Source organism: Ambystoma mexicanum, chromosome 7p, assembly GCF_040938575.1.
Source record: "Ambystoma mexicanum isolate Mex_15411 chromosome 7p, UKY_AmexF1_1, whole genome shotgun sequence".
Taxonomy (NCBI): Eukaryota; Metazoa; Chordata; class Amphibia; order Caudata; family Ambystomatidae; genus Ambystoma; species Ambystoma mexicanum.
This window is the reverse complement of record NC_090939.1, coordinates 193,647,340-193,668,012: the sequence shown is the minus strand read 5'-3', so window position 1 is coordinate 193,668,012 and position 20,673 is coordinate 193,647,340. Positions and strand designations below refer to the sequence as shown.

The following is a 20,673-nucleotide window of genomic DNA, read 5'->3' as shown; positions in this document are numbered from 1 at the left end:
AGCCAAGGGGTGGCCAAGGGGGCACTGACACCCTTATAAAAACGCTGCCTCTCCCCGACGCCCCCACTGGCCCACCTGCCGGTTATGTGTTTGCTTTGGTGTGCCACCCCAAGATTTCCAGTGACCTCATCAGACCCCCCTATGAAATATGTCTAGGGGCACCAATGCCTGTGTCCTCCCTTTAGCGGCACAGGTTATCAGAAGCCCATTGGGCCTAATTTATAAAAGCGCTTTAGTGGGCAAGCCCGACCGGAAGACGCAGTGTACACCAGGCCCAGTGTGTCTGTTTGGCATTTGCACTGTTGGCGTGTCTCCATGAGGTAACACGGTCGCTTTAATGAATCCCATTCTAAATCCGCCTGCTTTGCCTCTGAGCGCTGATAAGAGGCCCCAGGTCTCTTCGCCATCTTCCAGGCCCATCCCCCGCGCGCAGCGCATCCTCAGGCCGGGCGCCCGAACCTGTTGCCTCGGCGTGGTGCAGGGCCGCTTTCAGCGATTTGCATCGCAAGTGAGCCTGGCTCACCTCGCGAAGGAACCGGCGGTGTCATATTTACCCTTGCATTTCCATAATTCCCCGACAAATCTCCCTCGTCCCCCTGGGGCTTTGCCCTCCCTCGGTCCGCATGCGGCTAAACAGACGCGAACGCCCCCGCCTCCCGCAGCCGTCATTGCTCTCGGAGGGCCCGGGGCCATCATTATTCCTCGCTCCCGGGCACTGTCCACCCCTGCCCCTCGCGCCCGCCACATTGCTGCATTGTCTGCAGGTGTGTCTTATGTGCAGCGGTGGCGAAGATCTCTCTTTTGAGTCAATGTCAGCAGGGGACTGACTGATTGTGGACAGACTGGCGGTCCTGAAATATTAAAACACACCACAGTGTTCTATCACATACCTATGTTTAAGAATGTTTACACACGTATATATATATATATATATATATATATCTAGACACATATACCTAAATGCACTCACACACACGCATGCATTAACAAACACACATGTATATATGTACACATCTATATGAGTACATATAGACATGCAGGTATGGTATATAGAAGGACACACACAGGCCATGGTAATATTGTACACATACACATACATATGCACACACCTTATACAGAGGACGTTTGGTGCCCAGAAAGATGCAGTCGACACTCAATATAATTAGACACAATGATCATCTTTAATACTGTTTATTGTGCTTAAGTGCCAAGGACACACATGTTCATCCTTTCGCATAGACTTGCATAATAGCCCGGCAGTTAAGGAGTGATAAGTGTAATATATCATGGCTTCGCAGATGCGGGTGGGCCCAAGTGCCGCATTTGGAGCTGGCCACTATTGAAGGTTGGTCCCCTCCATGTTTGGCATGTTATCATGACCTGCTGCCATGTACACACAGCTTGTGTTGGAAGATATGATGGTGTATTTATAACACGCTTAATACCCAGAGGTTTCTATGCGCGGACCCGGGATCCAACCGGTGTTGCTCCGGGTATTCTTGCTTCCAAGGCGAGCACGTTGCCGCTGAGCTATCCTCCCGAGTATTTGTCAATTTGTAAATGGAGCTACACATGCACCTGCACACAGACACACAACAGCTCATATATGGGCCACACATTAAAGTTCATTCATGATTGTATGGTGATGACGTTCATGCCTCGGGAAACCTTTTGCGCCATAAAAGGGGCTCCTGGAAACCCAGATATTTATATTTCTACGGTAGAGTAGGCAAACTGTAAGTTCTACAAAAAAAAAAAAAAAAATGGACGCTGCTCAACCCCGCCCACACACCAGGGCAATGGCACGGACTTCACGGCAGCACAGATCACCTTACATGCACACAGACAGGTCAAATAGAAGATGCCCCGTTAAATGGTAGTATGTGTAAATGCCCCAACCCCCCACCGGCCCCCTCCAACCAATCGCCCCGCCAACACAGTTTTAAGAAATGATGCAATGCTGGTGTGTGTGTGTGCGCGCAGGTGTCTTGCGTGCAGGAGTGCGGTGACCATGGCGCGGCGGCGCCGCCTGGGAGCGATGGAGGGCTCAAGGAAAGGACTGGGTTGCTCTCCACAGCCATCACCTCACTATCCCCCTTTTCTACCAGGTAGCACCTACCCTGCAGAGGGTGGGGTAGGGTAGGCGACTGACTGCAAGGTATAGCCCATAGGGGGGCACCAGCTGCCCTGGGGACATCGGGGCTGCCAAAGCCTTGCGCCCCACCCACGACACCTCTCCTCGCCCGCGGGGTGCCTGGCGTCCCCGCCTGCTGCAGGGGCGCGCGCCCCGCGGGAGCCGGAGACGCACTTCGCCTATGGGATGACGCTACTTTGCTAGGTAAGCGAGTTTCATCGATTGCAGGGCAACCTCTCGCGCGCGCCGCAGCTGATAAGAGCTCGCGTGCAGCGTTCCCCCCAAAATAAAGCACTGCATTCAAATGCACCCTCGACACCCCCCCCCCCTCACTCCCCCCCCCCCCAGGCAGCATACAAGACATGGATGAAAGTAAAGGGTTTTATTGCTCACCATTCAAGATGCTCTGGAAAAAGAAGGCAGCCCGTATCCACATACCCCTGCTGCTTTCTAGCTCACGGCTAATAAGCTCGTCTCGCCACTCTTTATTGCCGTGCGTTTAGGTTCCCCTATCCGTCAAAGGCGAGGGTGCAGCCGCGCGCGAGAAACGGGGGCCCAGCTCCTGCGCGCCTTTCCTTCCCAGTACCGCAGCCGTGTTGATGCCTGAACACACCAGTGTAGTGTCGCTGCCCTCAAAGCAAGTGGCCGATTTTTAAAAAAATAATCTTTGCTTTTTTTTGTTTTTGTTTTTCCGGCTGGCTGTTTTCCCGTTCCCGAGGGGCGGCTAGAGGGGCGAGGGCGGCGGGTGCTTGGAGTCCAGGGAGGTCGTCGGCTCAGGGAGACGCCAGCAGGTCGGCGGAGGCAGGAGGTCCACAGGTGAAAACGCCCTGCGAGGCAAGCATACGGACATGCCGAATCGCGCGCAGCCCCGGGGTCTGCAGGCAAGCGGGCGTCTCTCGGCGCTGGGCGGCAGCCCCCCTCATCCACCACTTCCAGGCAGCAGGCGGGCAGGCAGGCACATCTTTCCTCTCCTCCAGCTGTGATCACATTGAGCCCTCTGCTAACCTTCCCTGCCTGCGCGCCGAGCGGAGGAGCGCGTTAACCCTATCGCCGGGCTCGGTCGGCGCAGGCGGCGGCGGCGCTCTGCAGTCTTAAAGCTACAGAAGGGGTCCGCGGCCAGAGCATCGCTGCCGGCGATTCAGAACTTTCTGCGCTCGCGCTAAGGAGGATCGATTCTATTGGGGGGGAGCGGGTGGGGAGGAAGGTGCATCTGGCACCGCGTTCCCTGTCTTGATTGGTCGTGTGGACGGTGATGCGTGGCTTTCAGTGTGATTACCTGTGCGTGCACGTGCAGGTGGCACGGTGGTTGCTGCAATCCTAACACCTTCACCATGCATTCATGGGTTTATCTTTTCGTAATACCGATGCCCTTTCACCTTTGTGGTGAGCAGTTTCACGTTATCACACTGGCCATTGGAAGCAGCATCCCAGCTCACACTGAAAGTGCCGTGGCTTCTACCAAAGCCACCCGTCTCTAGCGCCACGATGCCTTAAAGCGGAAGCGTGCTCCGAAAAAAGTACATAGACCCATACACTTCACTTTAATTTGTCATTTAAAGCGCCGCTTAAAGCCAAAACGATTGCATTAGAGTACAGCTAGGGAGAAATAGTATATGCGGAGTGACACACAGCTTTTAGGTGGTGTTTGGTTATTTACCCGCCCATACTGCCCATGGCCACGCTAAACCCCATGGCCATTCCCATCCACACCATGTCAAGCCCTGCCCAAAACACATCATTCCGGGATCTCTTTGAGCTAGCTTTATCAAGCTTTACCAGCACACGTTGTGCTCAAAGTCCTGCCAGTGTTTTCCAAAGCAGTCTTCTGAGAGTTAAGAACTTAATTGGAGCTGTAAACGTGCCAATGGTGCAATAAACATGTCTTAACCAGGTCTGCCTTCAGCCACTACATGTATATGCACTATCCATTTCCTTCACTGTAGTCCTGTTAAAAACAAGCATTGGCAAAGCTAACAGGGTTGGCTTGCATGGAAGAATTAGGCATTTGACAAGCACTGCTATTATAGCCCAAAGTGCTCTCACCATTTTGTCGCTGCTGCCATCAATGGGCAATTCATACTACTATGGAAGTTGCCAATGCTTGTTATCTTTCCACTGGGCACTGACTACCAACCAAGTCGCCCTAATATTATTTCCTTGAGATAGATTAAGCACTGATAGAAAATGTTGGTAATAAAAGGCCAGATATTTTACATGTGGGGGATCACAGAGCAGTGCACCCCCTGCTCAGCATGAATTCCTCATAAAGTGTCACCGGTGCAAAATAACCTAGCATTTCACAAGCAGTGGTGCGCCACGTTCCAACAAACAAGACGGCTCTCGGTATACAATTCCCCAGGGTCGGCTGAGGGTTAGCAGATCAAAGACTGAATGGAACATCCGGATTCCAGCATTGAGGTGGCACCGCAGGGTGTGGGCGTTAGTACCAGTCCTGTTAGTCAAAGGAGCAGCAGTGAGAATCTTGTCTTCATGCCACCTCATGTGTGAGGAAGTCAACCATCCGCACGGTGGGTGTGCACTCGCCTGGTCTTTTTTGATATTTTATTAAAGAAATTGAATGATGGGAGACCACCTCAGAAAATGTGTGGGGCTAAACCACACACATTTTCCTATGCTCACTGCACAACAAACACATAGATTTGTGTACTCTGGGTGGACATAGCCTAACAGTGCTGACCCCCTGTCCCAATTAGTTGGAATGTGACAGCCAGGAGTGCATGAAACCATCTCAAAAGGAGGAGGGCAAAACCTTCCTCCAACCATGGGCAGCCTAATTAACTATCAACGGCTCCATGGATTCACCCTGCCCATTGTCAGTCCTGCTGGTGGCAGTGCATACTGATGAAAGTTAATTGAATCAGGTCTGCGAGAGGCCTGGCCGTAGAACTGACAAAGAACAGGAAACCCCAACACCTTTTTTATATTCATCTGTATCAACCTCAAGTCTGCTCCTGCCCCTCAGTATCAAGGGCAGTGAAGTCTCATGTCTGGTACATGTATTTACATTAGGCAACTCCCACAGGGGCACCCCCTTTCAGAGGGTAGCATAATGTGATATGATGGAGACCGAACATCTGTATCTCGCCTAACTTCAAGGGAGACCTGCCTTTAATCAGGAATCACAGAGAGCTCCATTAACCATTTCATCCACAACAGACAGGAAGATGAGTGGGACTTAGTAGTATATGTTTTCACCCCTTTACCTTTCCTGTTGCAAAGCACTCTGGTTATGACCTCACACATAACAGAAGATTGTTGGTGGTGTCTCGGGGTTGGTTAACTAAGGGAGGCTTACCCTACACCAATCACTGGGGCCCATTTGGCTGTAGAGGAGCAGCTGCATACCTCTGCTGAAAATCTTGCCCCCCCTACCTCCTGTATGTCGGAACCCTGAGATTGTGCCTTGCTTGACACCAGCAGTTGTGACCGTTCCCTGGAGAATATTCGAAAGAGGGTACCCTCTGATAAAAACCCTATCAGATGTGTTCCTGAAGAGACGACAATCTGAGGGCGGAACTCCCTGAAGGGATATGAAAAAGAGTGAAAGAGGTGCTGGTGACACCACAAAAGACGAGTGTGACAAACTGAAAATACTGGCTGAAGAGGATGCATGGAACTTATAGAAACTGATGTCGAAGTTAAGAATCAAGTAAACTTTCATATGCGAAAAGAAGATTGCACGTGTGTGACGCAGTGCAGAAAATGCAAGCCGTTCAATACCTGTACAGATGCTGTAACGCAAGTAGACTGATCGTAGAAGCTGACTATACATAGTGAATAGACTGCAGGAGGAGCTGCCATTGTATTGAAACTGGAAATCGGTGTAAGGAATTTAGTAAGCCCAGACCCATGGAGAGGAAAGGCAGAGAACTGTGTCGTAGCAAGAATTAGCTGAGATCGTGGATACGAATATCAAGGCTATTTGACCTGGTGTCAAAGTGAAAGCAGCCAAGGCCGGTTATCTAGTCTCGTAGGTGGTGAACGTGAGAAGCTGAAACATCACTTGTTTAGGTGCAAAGAAAGAACACCAAGCGTGTCAAATTTTATTAATTTAAAACATTTAAATGCTGCAAAATGGACCAAATCGTGGTCTCCAGTCATGTGAGCCAAGGACGGAACTAGAGTTGAGCTTGGAGTTCTAGAACAACGATAGTGCATGCACGCACTCCCTTATATTCCCAGAGACAAGAATACTCTGCAAGGCCTAGTTCAACAATCTTCGTGGCCGAAGGAATGAGTGATGAGAGATGATGGGCTAATTGGGTGGGGAGGTAAAGTGAAGTCCACCTTCTGGCACCTGAGTCCGAGCTTACGTGGTACTAAGAGAACCGAATGTTCCAGACATGGCACAAGCATGCCAACCAATTTTAGAGGACCGTATAACAGAGGGCCTTATAGTTTAAGAGCCAATGATATACTGTCTACTTAACAGTGTTGAAGATTACAGGTTTTATAGGTAGGTATAAGTTGACCACCTGACAGTAGACATCCCATCACAATCCCACCCCTTATAGAAAGTATACTTAGATGTTCCCCTTGATCCTATCACAACCCCTCGTAGGTTTTTTTCATTTGCCATGTAGTATGACATCACCTATGACAAAATGTTGGTATATACGTGTGTTTTTATGTGAAATGATGTGAGAGCTCGAGCGAACGTCCATTGATGGCCGTTGTAACTCCCTGTTTTAGTCAATTGATAGTGAGTTGGTTCAAGTATTTGGCGTCAGAGTTATTCTGCATCCCCATCCATTACATGCATGTTATCCAAAGGACCTTACGCTCATGTTGTATCACTGCAGATGGTTTAAATTCCAAACTTGTTTGTCTCTAGAGTTTCGGACGATCGAGTATCCTCCACCATTAGCCGGGATATCGCAGGGTTTCCTGTGGAGAGCAGCCAAATAGAAATAAACTTGCGAGAAGAACCGAGATGGTGGGCAGGGCCCCCTTTGATGAAATCCCTGCCCGGTTTCCATGGGCCCTCTGTGGACGGAAGGTGAAGTGGTCTGATTGAAAGAGGAGTCGATATCGAAGGCCTCGAGTCGATTAACAAACAAATGGTGAGTAGACTAAGGGGAATGGCAAATGAAGGCAATGGTGTTGTGACAATTTCTGAGTAACAGTGCATAGAGTCCTAACTCAAGGGAGTTCAGAAGGAGACATCTCATACTCCAAAAGGAGTAGAGTGAAACACATAACGCATGAACAGGTTCATGTAAGGTGACGTCTCAAACCCTGTATAGCGTACTAAGAAAAGACGAGAGAGAAAAAAGGTGATCACGGTGTTCATTAATGTGTAAAGTCAACTAGTCTGTGTGTTATTTGTTGAGTAAGAATATCGAAGAGCGATAAAAGTTGTGAAGCAATTGAGAACAAATTGGTTGGTAACAATGCAAAGGTAGAGATAGCTAATTAAGAAATTAGAGGCTTGAGGGGCGATTGATGGTGCATGCTCATATTTGTTGTTTTAAAGGCGTTGAAAAAGTGGTGATTTAATGAAAAGCATAAAGTCTGGTAAGTATTGGCAGTTAATTGAGACCTGTCAATATGGGAGATACTCCTCTGATGGACTTATGCAAAACACTACCAAAGGACATGCCCAAGCTCAAACAGTATAGTGCGGAATGGGTGAAAGGCAAAGCAGATATAATGTTCATGCCGTGATCATTGTCAAAAGCAGTATTGCAACACATGACCACATACTTGCACGCTGCGTACATGGGGAAGAAATTAGAGAAAAGACTAGTGATTCTAGAGCTCTGGAAAATGTTTCAGGAAGAGAGGGAAGATCCGCCACATGAGGAGTGGATGCTTAATCAGCGAAAGGAGGAAGGTGTTGAGCCATCAGCTCCCCTTACCTTGCCCGAAGTAAAAGGTGCTAGTACAGAAGAAATACAGTTGTATCCTTTAAAGGAGTTGAAAGCAGCAACAGGGTAGAACAAATCCAATATACAAACCTCCCGCTCATAGCAGCAATGCTAGTCCAGAGGAGAATAAGAGAAAAGAAGAGATCTGTAAAATCATGCAAGATAAAGAAGTAAAGAGTGAGCGGTCAAATGTGTCGACAGAAATAGAAAGGGAGATTAAGAGATGAAAGGAGAGAAGGATAAAGCTGACAAGATAGTGCTCATGCAGAACGAATGGATGGGAGGACAGACATTACTTAAAATCGATGGGAAAAGCATACAGGAAGTTAGGCAAAGAGAAGATAAGGATAAACAAGATCGAAGGGACAAAGAACAAGAGAAGAGACTGAAAGAAGACGATCAGAAAAGGGAGAACAGGGAGCGACAAGAGCAGATGTATCAGGAGGAGCAATAGAAAAAAGAAGAACGGTCAGAAGAGCAAAGAAAGTATGACAATAGAGAGTGACAGAAGACAAGGATAGAAGAGAAAGGAAGAGAGAAGAGGAGTGCAGAAATTAAGGGACAAAAGAATACAGAGATGATAAGGAAAAAAGGGAAGGAGTGAGGAGAGAAGAACAAAGGCAAGAGGAAGAAAGAATTAGAAGGGAGCCAAGTAAGCAAAGAGTACTAGATGAAGAAATAGAATGAAGAAGGAGACAGTGAGTTCTTGACACCAGTCTTATTCATAGGGAACCAGTATGGCCAAGTCCAGAAATACGATGGGACAGAACTGAAGAGTTCCTTCCGATAAAGGAAGTAATGCCATGGGCATCTAGAGTTGCATTAGATGAGGAAAGCTTTGATGCAGAAAGCATAAGAGAGAGGATCGATAAGGCCTATCAACAGTTGAGGCGAAATAGTGAACATGAAACTTGACAGAACAATAATCGATCACTAATGCCTCAATCACAAAGAGAGGAGGGAAACCTGTTCAGTGATGAACGTAGAGCATTGTCCTTAAGCAGACTGAACTTAGACAAAGGTGAAAAGGTGAAGAAGATGATAGTCACACTAGTTGGGGACAAGACATGTCAGACGAGGAAATAGACTCCATCTTCGGGGTAGAAGGAGGGGGTGCGTGCGCCCCAGAAGGAAGCCTGCAAATAGATAAAGAGGTAAGATGGTCGAATCTGGAACAACCTAAGGATAGCATGCCAGATCCCATAGCATATACAGAGAGTCCCCCAGGACGATCGAATAGTGAGGAGGGAGAATCGCTGCCATATGTGAGCAGATTCAGGTCGCTACCGTCAAGGAGACAGACAGGGACGATCGTCCCTGCCATGGTAGGCTGACGATGGGAGCTGATTGTGGTTTAGGGTTTATGCAGTTTCCCTTATTGGAAAAAGGGGGAGCAAGACCATGGTATATTCCATGGGCGCAGATGGACAAGGATAATTTAAGGTGTAAGCTCCCGAGTTTGACTTCGGCACTGGAAAATTGATCTACAAGTTAGAAAAAATGACAGGATGAAACACACTGGCCATAGGGGACATAAATGTCTCCTGGTAGCTATTCCTGGAAGGGCTAATGAGATATGAAGGAGAGCAGGATATTCCAGTGTGACATCACAAAACACAGCGCATGACGGAGTGCCGTTTAATAATTGTAGAGCAGATGTTTGGAGGGCTCTCAGGGTACAGTATACCGACATATCAGATATGGGTGCAATTATGAAACGTAAGATGAAGGAAGATGAATACCCTATTGCATACATTCAGGACATTCAAGAGAAATGACAACTTGAAACTCGTGAGCCATGGGAAAAAACAGTGGCATTATTTTACCACATTTTATGCCAGGGGCTGCCTGAGCCAGTGCAGAGACAGATGAAGAAACAAGTGAGGATGAAACGGAAGCTGTGGGCTGAGATACAGTTGACGATAGTGCATCACTGTCAGCGATTGCAAGAGAAAAATTGGAAGAACGATGAGACTAGGAAAATCGCGGAAGCCAAGTTAGTTCTGAAAAAAATGGTCAAAATTTGCCATAGAAGGGGCGGTATTGACAAGTGGAGAAGGATTGGGAATGCAGGAAGAAATGGGTGCATCGCAGGCGAGTAATCCGCGAGCGATGGACCAAGGTGGATACTGGTTTGTGCCACGAGGCAGAGGTATGGGCTGCAGAGGAAGAGGAGGATTTCAAAATAATCAAGGTTGGTTTCAGAATACACAGAATGAGAATCAATAGTACCCAGGGAGGGTATAACCAAGGGGGACTTGTCAGACGAGCACCCCCGATATGTTGGACTTGTGGGATGACAGGGCACATTGCACGCGTATGTGGGGCCCGAGGGAATGTACAGAAGGGCCAATTTTCAAGAGGGGCACAGCTTATCCTCCACCATATAGCACACAAACTAGAGAAGGGTATGCCCGAGATCAGACATTGTATCAGAGACAAGCACAGCAAGTACAGCAGATACAGCAACAAGATCGAGTGCAAATGAATCCACCACAAGGGCAGTCGCAACAAGCCCTCATGCAGACACAGCAGTACGCAAACACAAGACAAGTGCTGACACGAGAAAATGAGGTGCCACTGTGGTAGGAGCAAATCCTTTCATAGGGACGGGGATGAGTCTGTACCCAGAATAGGACAGCTCACAGGGTGACTTGATGTGTTCAGTACTATCTGTGACACGAGACTCCCAAGAGGAACCAAGGGTTGATGTGACAATAGGATGCAAATCTTTTTTAATTTCTAGTAGACACTGGTGCTATTCGTTCATATATACCAGAGGGAAAATATCCAATGTTGAGAATTGCCATGATTGCTTAAGGGTGCTCTGGAGCTACAAGTCGAGTTCTGTTTACTGACGAATTTCCAGTCTCCATAGGAGAGTGTGACATGTGTGTTCCTTTGTTGTATTCACGACATACACTGGTTAACATTTTGGGAAGAGATTTGATAACAAAACTAAACATGACGATCTCATTCACTGATAAAGGAATAGTGTGCTCAACTCCAGGAATACACTATTTAAATGTGGGTGAATTTATTCTGGCATTCACAGGGCAAGTGGCTCTATGAGGCATTGCAATAGATCCAGAGATTTATCTGTAGGAAAGAGCATTCTACTGACATGGCTATCTGATATAGTGGGAAAGATTGTGAGGATACCTGATTATGGGCCTCATCACGAGTTTGGCGGTAACTATTAAATCCGGCGGTCGCGCTATTACCGCCGGATTTAAGGGTCCGCCAAATCAGGGCTTTGGTGGATTTCTCCCCAGCTCTGAGCTGGGGGGAAATCCGCTGAAAATTTGCGCTATTACCGCCGGCGGGAAATCTGCCGGCGGTAAGAGCGCGAAAATTCCCCATTGAGCCCAATGGGGAATGGGGCATTCCCGAATGGGCTCAGTGGGGAATGGGGAATTCCATTACCGCCAAACCCGTGATCCAGCGCTAATAGTGCTAGGGGGTTTGGCGGAAGGGCTAATACTGCCGGCGGTAATACCACCGGCATTACCGCCCAACTCGTGATGAGGCCCTATATCTTGTTTAGACCATGAATACCTATGGATGAAGAGGGGGGGACAGACTATGCCTGTAGAATTAGAAGCAGCCATATTACGAAGGGATACAGCAATGCTCGAAGGAGTAGATGGTGAAGGTAGACTATGGAGAACAGTAATAGCACTTGTGGAAGGGTACAGATTGACTGACATAACTGATGACAACATGTTCAGAGAAGACCAAATAGGCGATGAAATGGTGTTCATTATGAGCATCACATACTGGATAAGAATAAAGAAAAGGGAAGTCCCACAGCAAATGTCGATAATACAGCAGCGTCCAACATTTTTTCAGGAAGTCTTGGAGAAGGTGCCAAACCTCCTTTGGACCACAGGCCCTTATGATGTAGATTTATTAAAGGGAATAGGGGAAGTTAAAATAAAATTGATGCCAGGAGCAAAACAGTACCCCATGTCTCGAGAGGCTGATGAAGGTATGCGTCAGAGTATTTCAGCACTGATGAAACAAGGGATTCTGGTGGCATCAGAATCTTTGTGTAATACTGCAGTGTATCCGATCAAAAAATCTAAAAGAGGGCCGTGAAGATTTATATAAAATATGAGACCGATTAACCAGATTGTAGATGCAGAGTTTCCTTTAGTTCCGAATGCGGCAACAATACTATGCAGTATCCCAGTGGAAGCTTGATATTTTATGGTGATCGATTTGAAAAATGCTTTTTTCTCGATCCTGTTGCACAAGGATTCACAAGACTTGACGTCATGTACGTTCTGCAAATTTGACTGAAACATACTCATTTGCCCCAGGGGACTGTGAGTCCTCATTGATCTTTAATAGAGTCTTACAAATGGATTTAGTAATATTGATCTCAAGAGTGCAGCGATACAATAGCTTGATAACATTTTAATTTGTGACACCACGGAAGATGAGTGATATGATATGATATTTTATTTGTATCACGCTCGTACACAAGTGTTTCAGAGCGTGACTAGGCAAGGGAGGGGAAACAGGAGAGAACACAACAGAAGAGCGATCTTACTAGGCCCAGTGACATTGAGAACGCGCAAGTGCATGGGAAAGGGAAAAGGGAAAAAGTGCATTGAAGGGGGAGAGTGGAAAGTGCGGAGCAGAGGAGAGCAGATAAATAATAAGACATAAAATAAATAGAAAATGGAGGCAATAAACAGTGGTAGTGTAGCCAGCAAGTGGAACGTGCTGTGTTTAAGGCAGCAGACTGGGTAAGTCTGATAAGTGCAGAAAAAGAAGAAAATGGGGGGGACTGTATGGGTACAGATACAGTCTCCAGTGCAAGGCGTGGCCAGGAGGCAGTGCAGGAGGATGGCAGGGTGAGCAGGAACCTGGGCCCTGGGGACAGAGGGTGGCCAGGTGCACAGTGCCAAGAGGGAGCAGATCAGCAGGGGAGAAGGACACGGAAGGCAAAAGCAAAGAGGAATGCCTTGAGGTGCTTCCTCAAGTTTTAGAGTGGCAGGGAGGCTGTTCCAGAGGGGGGCCCCAGCCGAAGATAGATCTCCTAGCAAGAGATCTACCCACAGCTCGTTTCTTTGAAAAATGATTGACCTGGCAGGGGTTAGAGGCAGAGGCGCAGAATGCTCGAGAGGGGAGGTATTTGCAAAGGGGTAGCTGAAGGGATTTTGGACCCAGGCCCCAGAAAGCCTTGTGGACAATGCAGAGGGTTTTGTATGTAATCCTTACATCCACTGGAAGCTAATGGAGAGATTTCAGAGTTGGAGAGATACGATCCCAGAGCTTGAGGCCAAGGACAAGTCTTGCAGTCCTTTTCTGGATAAGTTGCAGAGGGCGGAGAGTAGAGGCAGGTAGATTTAGAAAGAGGCTGTTACAATAGTCCAACCTAGAGAGAACCAGAGCTTGGGAGACAGGGAGTTTCTGAGGGAAGTAGAGGAAAGGAAGAGTGCCTCTGAGGAGGTACAGTAGGAAGTCTGACTTTTTAGAGACCTCAGAGATAGATGGTCAGAGATAGGGCAGAGAGGGAAAGTGTGGAGTCAAAGATGACCCCGGGTTCTTAGCCTCGCAGGTAGGGGTAAGAGGAGGGTCAAGGGAGGCCAACCAGAGAGTGAGGGAAAAGGATGGAGATGGTGTGCCGATGAGGAGGATCTCAGTCCTGCTGGCATTCAGACAAAGATCATTGGTGGCACAATAATCTTGGATGGCAGTTAGGCAGTCAGAAATGAGAGAGGGAAAGGAGGTGGCCGAGGGCAGCTGGAAAATGAGTTGAGTGTCATCAGCGTAGCACTGGAAATTAGAGCAGAAAATGGCAATGCAGTGGGCGAGAGTTACCAGGTATTGGTTGACGAGCCAGGGTGAGAGGCTAGACCCCTGGGGAACCCCACAGGTAGAGAGGAAGATAGATGATAGGAAGGACCCCAGTTGGACCTGTGATGGTCGATCAGAGTGGAAAAAAGTCAGCCAGGCCAGAGCCTGATCAGTGATACCCAGGTTATCACGAAGATGGTTGAGCAGGATGGTGTGGTTGACCGTGACAAAGGCAGAAGAGAGATCAAGAAGGAGGACAGATGGAATGTTAGAGTCCAGGTTGGAAAGCAGATCTTTACAGACATTCAGGAGAGCAGTTGTGGCAGGCAAGATTCTATTCAGTTGATGACTATTCTAGCAGACAATGGATACAATGTAGACACAGAGACGTTACAATACTGCCAAGAACGGGTGTTATACATAGGACAGTTGATTTCACCTGAAGGAAAGAAGGTGGCGCCTAAAAGAGCTGAGACAATTATGAAAACCTCAAAGGCAAATACAGTGAAACAGATGCAACAGTTTATGGGCTATGTTAGAGCCTGGGTATTTGACCACAGTACTTACACAAGACCCCTTTTGCAAGCGTTACAGAAAGCACAAGAGGATAAAATAAAAATAGAATGGACTGAGGAAATGAAGGAAGGGTTTGAGGAAGTGAGAAAGGCAATTTGAACAGCCCCTGTTTTAGGAATTCCCAATTATGCTGAGGAATTTTATTTGTTTTCACACACAAATGGGACAGTCATGATAGCAGTGCTTACACAGAAAACTACACTGGGGTACAAGCTTTTAGAATGTTACAGTGGGATTTTAGACCCAGTTATGAGAGGACACTTTCCTTGCGAACAGTCATTGGCAGCAGTGGCATTCGCAATTGAGAAGTCTACAAGAATTGTTATGGGCTGCTCTATGAATGTCTTCATGAAGCATGCTCTATTTGCCATTTTAGAGAAATCCAAAGGCACATTGACATCCCAAAGAGCTTCAGCTTATGAGGTAATGATTTCTAATCCAACGATTAAGATTGTAAGGTGCAAAATAGTGAATCCTGCAATGTTTGTAGCTGAACCAGTAGCAAAAGGTGATCATGTGCATGACTGTGCAAATTATGTTGAATGTTATGATGATATACCCCATGTGAAAGAGAATGCTTTAGCAGGAGAGGACATTCTCTTTATTGATGGTTCTTTGAAAAATGTATCAAACTAGTGGAGAAAGACACTCAGGCGCATGTAGTGAGGTAGTGAGACACAGATTACAGAATTTGAAGTTGTAGCAAGTGCAAGGCTACCGTCTCACTTTTCAGAGCAAGCAGCAGAATTAGTAGCACTTATTGTCATGCTCGAGAAAGACAAAGGGCAGGAAGTGACAGTGTACAGCGACTTTGCCTACGTGACGTTAACCATACATGCAAGACTAACACATTGGAAAAGGACGGGCTACCTCAGTGCGGACGGCACTCCAGTGCAGCACTCAACCTTATTGGACAGGCTTATTAAGGCACTACAACTCCCAGTGGCCATAGCAGTCATTAAATGCATAGCGCATACTAAGCAAACAGATTTGATCTCTTGAGGGAACGAAGCCACAGATGCAGAAGTCAAAAGGGTTATATATTCCCCAGATATTTTGAATTTTGATACTGAGAGTAGTAAAGAGAAAGTAGTTACAGCCATGTTATTGCAAGAAGGGTTTAATAAATTGTCGATAAACAACCTAATGGAGATTCAAGTGAGTGTACAGCACGAAGAGCAGTAATTGTGGAAACGAAGGGGGTCTTTTTTAACCCCCACAGAAGCATTATGGCAACAAGATAGCACTGGAAAGCCGATGATGCCAATAGCGTTATTAACCCCTTAACTGCCAAGGCCCCCCCCCAGTGCCAAGGCCTTTTTGGTGATTTCGGTATGTCGCCATTCAATCCCTTGTAACTATTTTATTACATGAGATATCTCAGCCAAATTTTTGCCCCTTTTCTTCTCATATGTAGGTGGTCATAACACCACCAAGGAATCCTAGGTTGCTGTATGGGGATGAGAGAAAATAACCAAAGAGGGAGAACATTTTGTTTTTTTTCAGAAAATGCCAATAAAATGATGTACAAAGAAGCCTGTAGAGTTTTCCTTGCAAGAGCTAGGAACCAATGGTTTGATGTGCTGAATTCACCATTTTACAGGCTTTCAATAACAGGGTAAGTGGAACCAAAAAACATATTTTGATATGGTTACCAGCCGTTTTGTGAGAGGTAGGCGATTTTGGCCTTTTTTTCCAATAGAATATGCGTGGACGGAATGGAACAGGAGCGTAGGAAAGCTGGATGGGAAAACAGAAAGGCATACATTTCTGAAAAGTAGACAAAATTCTAAGTTTAGGAAGGGGTGATTTGCACAGGTCAGGTAACAACTATGTAGATAAAATATCCATAATTTGGGCAAAAAATTGGAAAAATGTCAGAACAAAAGGTGTTTGGTGGGCATTGTTGGCCCGGTAAAACAATGGCGTCTGTGAATTTTGAGAAAAGCAATGCTTCCCTACATTCTCCCGACTCTTCCAGTTAGGAAATCACACATTTTTCATAATGTATCAAAAAACAAGCAATACCACAAGCCAAAAAGGAGCCATGCTACACAGGATTTTTATGCTTTCAGCCTAAACAGACATACATAAAATGTGTAGATAAGGGAAACAAATGTGGTGAAGAAGGGCAAGCATGAACAGAATAAAGTTCCCTGGTAGGGAATTTACATCCCCTGCACACTATCTTGTTACATAAATCAGGCAAGAAGTTAAGAAAAAATGGCAAGTGGTTCCTAGGGCGCAACCTAACTTGCTACTTGTTAATTTGTTCAAGTGCGTACAATTGGAATGCAAGATATGCAAGTTGGAGGGATAATAAGTGAAAAAACATTCTTCGAATGACCATTCAATAGTCAATTAATTTCATGAATTTAATGAAACAAATGTCCAATGCGTTTTGAATTGTACTCTTCATCAGGGGCTTCTAATCACAAGATTTCTATTTAAAAAAATGATGTATCCTGCCTCCTGCAGGATCTACCCTGAGCCAGTAATAACAAGGAGCAGGAACCAGGCTGACTCGGGTATGTAGAAAATAGGAAACACGCTTTTTTCTCTTGGTTACAGGTTCAGTATAGAATATAGGAGAGAGAGGTCATCCGTAGCTTCTTCCCTGGTTCCCTGCCCAGCTCCAAGTCCCTAACCGTCTCTCCTGGAATCCCCAGGTGCCCCAACACTCCAAGCTCCCCTAGCATTCCAACACAGCTCTTACACTGACTCAGACCTCATTCATACATATGCAGGATACAACAAAAACATCAACAAATTGTGGAGGAGGAACAAAGTACCCCCACTCCAACTGTCCCACATACAGTACCTGAAAAGTATAAACCAAAGTATGTGACATATAATGAACCGATAAACCAGCAAAGAGAAGAGCGTGGGCTCTGTGCAGTTCCCATAAGAATGCCTATACCTAAGAGAATATGGTAGGTAAAGTACCCATTGAGGAAACCATACCTGCATACAAGGCAATGGGCCTCATTACGAGCTAAGTGGTAAGGAATTACCGGCACCGGTAAGGACACCGGTGCCGGTAATCCCTTACCACTCTATTCCGAGGTCCCTTAGTTTTACCAGTTGTTATGGAAGGGACCCGTTACGGGATTTCAGAGCTAATAGCTAAATTGCGGTACCGTTATTAGCTCCATCCCCATTCCCATTGAGCCCTATGGGGGATTGAATGGGAATGGGGAATGGTTCCCGGAATGGGGACTTACCGGGTCCTACAAGGTTGGAATGACCCGGTAAGTCCCTATTTCGGGAACCCGGACCCGGAATGCGGTAAGGGGGTAGCCATGGTGCAAATAGCACCATGGCTACATTCTACCTTGTAATGAGGCCCAATATCATTGTCATTTGAACAAGATTCCTGAAGAAACAGAGAAACTAAATGGCAAAGATGAATGGTGACGTCATACAAAGTTGAATCAACACTCATATAGAAAGATAACCAGACCAGAGAGGCAGACGATTTATAAAACACAAAGAAGTACCAAGGATAAGTCACATCTTAGAATCAAGATGAAGAGACTTGCCACAAATCAGATGAAAATAGTTAGTTTAAACGTGTACAGATGCAATGAAACGCAAGCAGCAAACCAATCATGAAGATAACACATGCTTTTAAATAGTTAGACCGCGGCAAGCGCCAAAAATATATATACATATATACCTCGATAGAAACATATGGACAAGAAAAGGATGGATGTTTCTACTACGTATATAAGCAGTACTGAACAAAGCAAGAAGGCCTCATTTCAGTGTCACAGTTAAGAAAAACAATTGAATTAAACAGGATAAAAGTTCAGCTAAGAAGTTACCTGAGCCATGAAAGCCAAGGTGTTATCAAACTGGAATTGGCTGACATTGGATACAATTAACATGAAAGAACAGAAGCTCCTGTTCAGAGAGGTCAAGCAAAAACAAAAGACTTCAGAGGACTGTTGAAGAATAACATCAAATACACGAAAAGGCTAAATTTCATGGTGTTCAGTCACGTGATAGAAGGAAGTTGGATGAGCGAGATGATCACACCTACGCATGGAGGCCCTCTGGTAGCCATAATCCTTAAAAATTCTCATAGAACAGTACAAACTCAAGGCCAACTTCAAAACACTAATTGACACTCGACCCTTGAGGTGATGATGGATAATATGCTAATTGGTGGGAAGCTGGTGCTAAAACAAGCTCACCCGCACCTGGTTGTTCAGTCTGCGTGCTGCTAGCGTAGGTGGTAAAGTACTGACAGAGGTTAGAAGCCAACCAATTGTAGCCAATGGGACATCGTACATTTAGTAACGTTCATAGTGGCCATTTTGAAGGGAGGTTTTAGTTGCCCCACCTGAAGTTTCCTATCCAATTACTTCTCTCCGTTACCCTATACAGATATGGATTCTATGCTTAGTTAAACACTTAGAACCAATCCCACCTCCCGTTAGATTTTTGTAGTTTGCCACGTAGGATGACGTTGGTAATGACACATGTGAAAACGTCAGTAATGACCAATTTTGGATACAAAAGCCAATTTATTATATGAAGTAAGTAGAGTCAGAGTATCGAGCAATTTCTGATGTTCGTTGTACTACCTGTTTTAGATACTTGACATTAAAACAGACAAACTTTGCCAAACTATTTGTGTCGTCTTGATTATTGATGTATGAATGCAATAGAATCCCCATCCATCTCCAGGGTACCATTACTCATCTGAAAGGGCTGTTTGGGAACACCCAGATCACTTGGTAGCAGAGAATGGTTTTGATCCATCGACCGTCGACATATGTAACTTTAGAGTCTCAGCAATATCGCACGACCTTTGCCATTCAGCTGACAGGATGTGAAGTTCCGCGTAGAAGTGGTTAGAATAGACAATGCCTTACAAAGGACGGTTTGACGGGACCCCAATTTTCAGATAGAAAGCCCTCCCCCATCTACGTGAAGCGGATCTCAAAGCGGCTCAAAGAGGCGGTAACGAAGGCGGTGATCCCGAGGGTCTGAAGAAGAAAAACATGTGAACAGTGATTAAATAGACCAAAAAGTGGGATAAAATAATGCAAGAGTAAGAGTGTAATACATATGTATATGGGAAAGGAGATATTGGCCCTCATTACAAGTCAGGCGTTAAGGGTTTCAGCGCCTTTAACCCTTAACACCTGATTCATACTTTAACGCCTGCTTTTTGCAGGCGTTAAAGTCCAAGGCGCTAAGCGACCTTGGTGCTAATTACGGCACCATAATTTACGGTGCCGTAATTAGCGCCTTCCCCATCCCCATTATGCCCTATGGGGCAAACATGGGAATGGCAAATGGTGAATGGGGAATTACCGCCCCATTCACCTTGGAATGGGGCGGTAATTCCGCCATCCACCATGGCGGAATCTGGCATGGACCATGGTGCTAATAGCACCATGGTCCACCGCCTGACTTGTAATGAGGGCCATTGACTTGAGTGTGGCCGAGCAATACATAAAGAAGAATAGTTGAGGCCATGATAAGAGAATACGCCCTGTTCCTAGACTTTAAAGAGTGCTAGCAGTAACCCTTATCTAGAGTGATGTAGGAGACGGGATCGATTAAAGACGATCCAGAAAGAGATAGGTTTAAGTTCCAATTGGAGCAATCTTAGAGGGCAAGATGAGTCTTAAGAAGAAGATCGTGAACAGTATATGTGGCCGGTCAAGTTTGTCTGTTTGTTTTATGTGATTGAAAGGTGTGATGACGTCAGAGTTGAAAGACGATTTTGTTTATGTAATAGAGAATTGTGAAGTTGAGACACAAAAATGTATTGTTTTAAAATTAAAGTTAGATGGTTGTTTCTTTAGCAAGATTAAAGTAAAAAATGTGTTTTGACAGGATTGGAGCTTGCAACGACTGGTGCTCGCTCATAAGTGTATTTTGATTGAGACATATTTAAAAAACCTGTGATTAAAAATTAAGCGAGTGATAGCAAAGAGAAAAGTGAAGGTTAGAAATGGAAAAAGTTACTCCATTAATACATCTCTGCAAATAGATACCGAAGCACGCGCTTAAACTCAAACAATATATTTCAGACTGGGTTAAAGGAACCACAGATAAATTGTTTATGACATGGCCACAAGGCGGATCATTATCAAAGGCAGTTCTGCAGCATATGACGATATATTTGCATGCTGCAAACACAGGAAAAAAGTTAGAAAAGCACCTAGCGAGTCTAGAAGTTTGGAAAATGTATGAACACGAAAAGGAGGAGGAGCCTCCTTTAGATTGGATACTCAATAT

At 45.9% G+C, this 20,673-nt stretch overlaps 1 protein-coding gene across 3 annotated transcripts in view; it reads right to left on the bottom strand.

Annotated features, from left to right (window-relative positions):
- Nucleotides 1-3,268, bottom strand: part of DSCAM (DS cell adhesion molecule) — a 1,793,910-nt gene extending 1,790,642 nt beyond the window's left edge. For all 3 annotated transcript variants that reach the window (XM_069636048.1, XM_069636050.1, XM_069636049.1), the window contains exon 1: nucleotides 2,528-3,268. In XM_069636048.1, coding sequence (XP_069492149.1) covers nucleotides 2,528-2,570 — 43 coding nt within the window. In that variant the 5' untranslated portion in view covers nucleotides 2,571-3,268. The remainder of the gene's footprint in view (nucleotides 1-2,527) is intronic.
- Nucleotides 3,269-20,673: the final 17,405 nt, after the last annotated feature.